The 8035-nt window shown below is 27.3% G+C and overlaps 1 protein-coding gene across 1 annotated transcript; it reads left to right on the plus strand.

Annotated features, from left to right (window-relative positions):
- Positions 1-922: 922 nt before the first annotated feature.
- On the plus strand, positions 923-2491 carry VNE69_05212 (putative SP-containing membrane protein; the record flags this gene model as incomplete). The annotated part of the gene is made up of 1 exon (XM_065473696.1): positions 923-2491. The coding sequence occupies one exon, from the start codon at positions 923-925 to the stop codon at positions 2489-2491; it is 1569 nt and encodes a 522-aa protein (XP_065329768.1).
- Positions 2492-8035: the final 5544 nt, after the last annotated feature.

Raw genomic sequence — 8035 nt, forward strand, 5'->3', positions numbered from 1 at the left:
TCTTTAATAAATTATAATTATATAAATATACATTTCTACTTTTGGACGGGAAATATAAATATCATATAAAATTGATTTATGATAAAAAAGATTATAAATATTACATATTACAAGATTTTTTTACTATAAAAACCAATAAAGTATTAAAAAAGAATTTAATAAAATATATATTGTTTCCTAAAAACTATAATAACATAACCTAGAATCTGTTTTTAATAACAAATTCATTTTAATGACAAAGAATATTACATATTTCTACAAATTTAGACTGCTTTAACCACATAAAACAGTAATACGTCATTAATAAAGATTTCAAATAATGTATATAATAAATATTGATCAAATCAGATCTTAATGAGATTAATTTTTTGTTTTATGTAGATTTTTATTTGTTCATTTCCGCTCTGGACGCTTCGATTTCAAAAAAACAAGGCCAAAAATAAAAAATTCTGTATTTATATTGACAAGGGGAGGCTAAAGTGAAAATTGGCCTTTATTATAGATATTTACAATAACATTCATAGCTGTTTGTCGATTTGTAACTTTATTTTAAAGACTGATTGTTTTAAAACGGCTTGAAAATCCATCATTTTTTTATTTGGTACTGATATCATTTAATAATAGTTTGTATTCGTAGAAAATTCAACATAAAAGTATATAGATTGCTAACTAAATTTGTAATTTTTAAATAAATTTTATCAATTTTTTGTTTGATTAATTGTACCTTAAATTTATTTGTGCACTTTTATAGTTTAACTATAAAATTTAATTATAACAAAAAAATTATTAATTTTTTAATGTATCAAAAAGTTTGTTTGACTTGAAAATGTTAAAGTCTATATATGCTTTTTAAACATAATTTAAAAATTAAAATACTAATTTTACAATGCACTCTATCATTAAAGAATTTAAGCAACCCTCAATGAGACATTTATTTTCTATATTTAATCTAATTATTATTAGGCCAAATCTTATATCAACAAAAAAGAATTCAATAAGCAAACAACGTTATATAATTGATCATCATAAAATTTGTCATACTTTGGATGGAGTTGCAGTGGCGACAGGTCAGCCTTATATTCATCCTTTGACTTATCTTGAAATAGTGTGGGATGCTTTAACAGAAAATGATATATTCAGAAGTTTAATTGATATCACCAAAATTAAAAAAAGTTTTTACAAAAGAGTTTTCAAGTTAAAGATTGCGTATTTGGAATTGGTCATGCCACAACTTAATTTAAAGAAGCATAGGGATTTTTCATTAAGTAAATTTAGGAACACGGAACAACATTTTATTAATAACGCTGTAGGTGTGGCAACGGGATATTATAAGATGTTAGGACTTTGCTATAAAAAGAGTCTTGATAAAAGCTTGTTAATAGGAGACGAAATAAAAAATATAATATATAAAAATACGTGCTATATATATAATGGGGAATATGAAATTCCTTCGATAATTTTCAAGATGTGCAACGGCCTTGTAAGATACCATGTAAGATGTGAAATTGAGTTAAAAAAAAAAATTTTGCAAATGTTAAAAAATAACAAGAAGCTCATATCGAATGCCGTATGTTATAACAACATCTCAAACAAAGCACCAATCAACATCGAAAATATGCGTTCCCACTCTAAAAGAAGTGTTATTGATTATAGCAATTTTACCAGTGTGATTAATGATACTAATAAAACTCAAGGTATTAATTATACCTCTACTTCTAATATACATGATTTTGTCAATATTGACGACATACAAAAGTATCCTCATATAACTACAGAAAATGATATTAGCAAAAACACTAATCCTAATATAATGGAAAACTTTGATCATAACACTACTGGTATTGTAAGATATGAAGGTAATTCCAGGATGTTTATTGATGCTCCTACGACTGAAAGTATTGATTATATATCTACTACTTTTCTGCCCGAGTTTATTAACGTTACTGAGTCGATTATTAATGCTACTATAACCAATACTTTTAAGCACATACCTACTGCTAACTTAGTTAATTTTTCTGCCATTACTGAAAATGTTTATATAAATACTATTGCCAGAGAAATTGATCATACAACTGTAACGGAAGGTATCGACTCTAATATTGTAACTGAAGACGTTGTCCAAATCAATACCACTAAAGCCATTGATAATACCATAAATAATAACAATTACAAAAATGCCATTTTAGAGGATACAAGAGTTAATAATGATATTGAAGATGGATTTAAGAACCTTAAAAATTATACAAATAATGGTAGCACTAACATTGGTTTTTTAAAAAGTGAGTATTACCAATCATTTTGGGATAATAACTTTTCTTTTATAGTAAATACATCTGCTTTGATGGTTTTGATTATTGTTATAATGATTATTTACTATTTTGTATTTAGGAAATACTTCAACAAAAAAGGAACTCGCAAAATATACGAATCTGATAGTAATGTGTTGGAATTAACAGAATTTAATTCTTTATGTACATCTAAAGATAAATAGAGGTTGTATTATTATAAACAACGATAATAACATTTCGTTGAGATCTAAAAAATTTAATGTAAATAAATGATTGATTTTACTTAGATCAATATTTTTTTTATATTAGTTTGATTAAAATCCATTTTAATATGTAAAATTGTCAAAAATCTAATATCTACCTAAATTTGGCCCTGCTTGCCAAAAAGTTACAGACACAAAAATGCTTTAGCTCAATCAAGATAGAATATCTATCGGCGCATATTGTTTAAATCATAAAAAGCCTTTATTTTTTATTTTTGTATGATTAGAACATCATTTTACAATTAGCATCTCGTTCGAATCCTCTTTTTTACTTTGCACATGATATTTTTTTCCAAATTCTCCTTCGATGTTTTTAAGGTCCTTGTATGAGTTATAAATTAAGATATACCTGAAATTATGCTTTTTTAAATCTTGCATGTTGCTAAATTTGTAAGTCTTTTCAAGTAGACATATAGAATTAGTTTGATTAAACATCCATCAATAGACCAAATTTTGATTCTTAAAATGTTGACTTATGTAATTTTCCCAATTCATTATAGAAGATTGTCAATCTATGTGACTAATATTTCATCGGGTAAAATTTATTAATTGACTTTCTATATAACTACTATGTCTAATTATTAAAGCATGATTTTTGAAGTTGTAAAGTAGCGTCAAGATTTATAACTACGAATTAGAAGCTACCTGATAACCGATGGGTTTCTTAAGATACTTATATACATCTTAATCTTAAATTCTTTACATAAGATCATTATGCAAAAACTTTTTCCATATGCGTTGTATGTTGTCGTGGCCCCTTTTTGCAAATTTTTGCAATATATTTCCAATTTTAAAGATTGGTTATAAAAAACATTGGTTTTTTGTTTTAATAAGTAAATTACTATTTAATTGAAAAATAGTCTGCTTTCTATGTTGCCCGTGTATTTAATTTTTGTAGCCACAGCCAATTGTTTCAGCAGCAGCCTAAATCATTTTAGTCCTTAAGTTCAATAAAAACTTAAAACTAAAGTATCTTTTTGTGTGCGGTATTTAAATTGTAAAATTTTTGTTTTTTTCTTAAATTTTGCTTCCGTTGACATCTTTTGTTATTTTACAAAAAATTGATAATATAATTGCTTCTAAATATACAAAAGATGATAATAATAAACAATAAAAGATTAACTGCTGTATATAACATTGGTCATGTGATTGGTTCTTAATAAATTTATAAATGCGAATCGCCTATTGTATAATAATTGAATCCATACCTCACTTTTTAAAAATTGTTTTAGTTTGCTAAAAAATTTCTTATGAATTAAATTAAATTAATCATAAGGTAATTATTAGATAAATATAAGGCTAAAGTTAGCTTTAGCTAACAAAAATGCATATAGGGTTTTTTTTTTAATTTACCTCCACTGCCGCGCCCTCTATATGGTCACATCATCTTCTAGCTACCTCTACTATGTTCTTGGTTCCAGATCCTCCTATGCCGAGTTCTTTCCGGTGCACAAAGGAGATGCTTTCAAGTGTTTTCTTTATAATTCTAATTAGTATTAAGCTTCAGTACTAGTCGATAGGCCGATGGCATAAAATAATTACTGTGGTATTTTGTCACAATTCCGTCCCATGTATTATTTAATTCTTAATATAGAGTCTTTAATGTTCTTAATAAAAAAATGTGCAATTAAAAAAAATGTAGTTTCCATGTTCAACCTTTTTCTAATGTAATTTATTGAAATTTTTTTAACTGCAGGATTAAATGTAAATGTAGATAAAGGACATATATGAATATCGTGATATCGGACAGTATTTGTTAACATCTAATTCGAATAAAAAAAATGATCTTTATATACATGTAGATTCAATAAAATTTCAAGCAGAAAAAAATGCGATTTATGTTTGTTTTATTTATATTTATAAAGATTTAAATCTGTTTTAAGCTAATGTGAAGACATTATAGTCTATTTTGAAAAAGTTACAGTGCGTTGTTAAAATAAGACTTTCCTATTTTTAAAATCCCTTTTTATTAATCAAAAACAATATTTCATTTATTGTTTCTTAATATTTTAACACCCGCTGGTAGTTTCACTGCCGCTTTCTTCTTTATTTGATATACTTCCTTGCATATTTTATATTATAAAATTTTGAATCAAAAATACAAAAGTTGTGCTTTTTTACTTTTAGATTTCTGTGATATTCTTTAAATGTTTATCGACTACTTCGAAGTTATTAATAAAACGTTTGCCTATAGGTATTAATGACACCTGCCATGTGATTGTTGTCGAGTTACTCTCAAGACAATAATTAGTGGCTTTTTAGAAAATAGTGTTTTATTAATGAATTTTTTTTACACATTGTGCCCTTTTTTAAGGCAATTTGCTTAAATACATTTTCTAAACGTTTCCCCTAAAATGTAGCACTTGGATAGGAAATAAAAGTAACACAAAAGTTGTAGAAATATGTGCAGAACATACATTAATAACATAATTGCTGGAAATTCCAGAAGTGCCAAATATCTCATTTGTTCGAAACAAATGCAGAATTCATTTTGACTAGGAATTCTGATGGTCGGCGTAGGTTAGCCACATGACAGCGATGTTAATAATAACATCGCGTTGTTATTTTTTTATTTTGAGTGTTAAGACTTTTTGTGGGCCTGATTTGATTATTTAATATGCATGCTTACATTATAAAATCTAATGTTATTTGCGCTTGAAAAGTCTAAGTTTGTGGTCATTGATTAGTTATATCTCACAAAGGTGTTTTTGTTTATTTATCGAGGATTTTACGTTTAAAAAATTTGTCACTATTTTTGTAAAATAGTCGTTCTATATGCCTTAATTACACAAATAGGCCTTCAAAATTCAATCATTTTTTAGTCTCTCAATAAACCTGTCACAATGAAACTAATTTTTTTAACTTAAATAGTCTCAAAAAGTATCAACTTTTTTACTGACACAAAACAAAGTTCTTCAATTATTTTATTGATGTTTCTTAATTAAAAAAATCTTATATGTGAAATCTTTTTTATCGCAATGTATATTGCTAAAATGGAGAAAGGATACTATTAGCCCACGCATTTGAGGCGCTACGATTTTTTTTCTCGAACTCCAAAAATGAAGTGCAAAAAAAGTAGGAGAAGATAGGGGACAAAAAATACTTACCACTTTCGATAGTTAAAATTCTTAATTATAACATAGAACACATTTAATTAAATTTTTAAACCAAATTTTTTCCTTTTTTTGTGTTTAAATATATAATTTACATTTTACAATTTTTTTAAATTTCTTAAATTTGTAATAAATAAATCCTTACAAATGATTGAGAAGTATAAAACATCTAAGGAATCATGGATGCATCAAAGAAATTAAATTAACTACTATTTTCTGTCCACTTTGCATTGGTAATTTAAAAAGATGCAAAAAACCTCGAATAAACTCATTTGTTCGACGAGAACATGTAGAAAAAATATTATTATTACAAATAAAAAGCCTTTTTTAACGCACTATTACCATGGTTAAAAATATGTCAGGTGATTTTTTTGTTTATTCATAATACTCCTTCTAAAAAAAAATATATATTATATATAAGTAGAAAAACAATTAATGCAATTATCAGTGATGTTAGCAAAAATGTTACCGGTAATAAAAAGATTGGGGGACCTGGTATCATTGTAGAGATTGAAGAATCTAAATTTGGGGAAAGGAAATACAATAAAGAACACAAAGTTGAAGGAGTCTAGGAACTTGGAATGATCGAAAGGACAAAAGAAAGGGGTATAGTCTTACTTAAGGTAAAAAATAGGAAAACTGAAACTTTCGAAGGTTTTACCAAAGAGTACGTACTGCCTGGCTCCATAATCTATACAGATTGTTGGAAAGAATACTCAAATCTATCAAAAATAAGAATATATGACCACTATACGGTAAATCATTCAATCGGTTTTGTAAATCCAATTAATGGAGTCCATACAAATACGATCGAAGGAACTTGGTCTGCAGTAAAAAGAGTAATACCGATAAAAAAATCGTGTATAAAATGATATAAATTGCTTTGCAAACATTTTTGCATTCAGAAGAAACAATTCATATAAACCCGTACTAATCTTATTAAATAAAAGTTTTAACTTAAAATCTTGGTTTAAAAATTTAATTAAAGTCGTTTTATTTTAGGTAAAGAATTTTAACTATCGAAAGTGGTCAATATTTCTTTTCCTCTACTTTCTCCTCCTTTTTTTGCTCTTCATTTTTGGGGTTCAAAAAAAATCGTAGCGCCTCAAATGCGTGGGCTGATAGTTATCTTTAGCCATTTGCTTGCATACTTTTTAGCAAATATTTATTGTGGTATTTCTCAGTGGGACATTCTCCGTACAAAGAAAACTCTCTACTATATTCGTTATAGTTTTATAATTTTGTTTAATAAGATTTTTATTGTAATTAATACAGTCCATTTCATTTTTATAGACACCTTGTTTCATAATTATAGACACCTTGTTCCATTTTTATAGACACCTTGTTTCATTTTTATAGAACCCTCATTTTATTATTATTATAGACACCTTGTTTCATTTTTATAGAACCCTCATTTCATTATTATAGACACCTTGTTTCATTTTTATAGACACCTTGTTATAAAATGTAGGGTTTAGAACCCTTAATAAATAAATGGTTAACATGGCGAACACAAGGATGAACAGGGAAACAAGAGAGTCCCGTAGTCAAGAGGCTAGAACATTAGAGAAAGAGGCAATTAGGATAGATAAGAGACTAAAGTTAATATTGAAAGTTGAGAAAGTTGAGTGGAAAGATGTTATGGATTTGGCATCTGCGAACTTGCAGGATTATATTTTTGAAAATTTTTGTGACGGAAGGAGCAGTTGGGAGGAAATTTATAAAGGCTTACAAAAAGGAGCAGAATTTGAGAGAGAGTCAGAAGAAAGACAAGAAATGATTAAAGAGATTATGGATAAAGTGTTGAAAGAGTTTAGGGAAGAAAGAAAAGAAAATCTTAGGATGTATAGGAAAAGAAGAGAAATCAGAGAAACTACAAAATGTTTTATATGTAAGAAAGAAGGGCATTACGCTAGAGAATGTCATGAAAGTGTAGCTGGTAGGGAAAAATATAAAATTAAAAAGGAACAAGTTTTACAGAAAGAACCAATTATCAACAATGAAGGGAAAAGATGTAAAACAGTAAATAAGTTAGAAAATTTAATTAAAAAGTATCCGGAAGTTTTTAAAGAATCAGAAGAAAAGATAAAATATCTCACAGGAGAGAAGTGTCCAATAAATACTAAGCAAGGTGAAAAGGTTGTGAAAAGAGGGCAGAATGTGCCATACTACCTTAGGGTGAAATTTGAGGAGTACTTGAATAAGTTGAAAAATAGAGGGGTTATAAGACGTTCCAAAAGTGAGTGGAGGAGTCCAATAAGAGCACTTGAAAAACCAAATGGGGACGTAAGATTGGTAAGCAATTTGATGGCGTTAAACGATTTGGTTGACAAGGACCAGTACTCACTACCGTTAATTAAGGATATTATGA

This window comes from Vairimorpha necatrix, chromosome 5 (genome assembly GCF_036630325.1).
Source record: "Vairimorpha necatrix chromosome 5, complete sequence".
NCBI classification, from domain to species: Eukaryota; Fungi; Microsporidia; family Nosematidae; genus Vairimorpha; species Vairimorpha necatrix.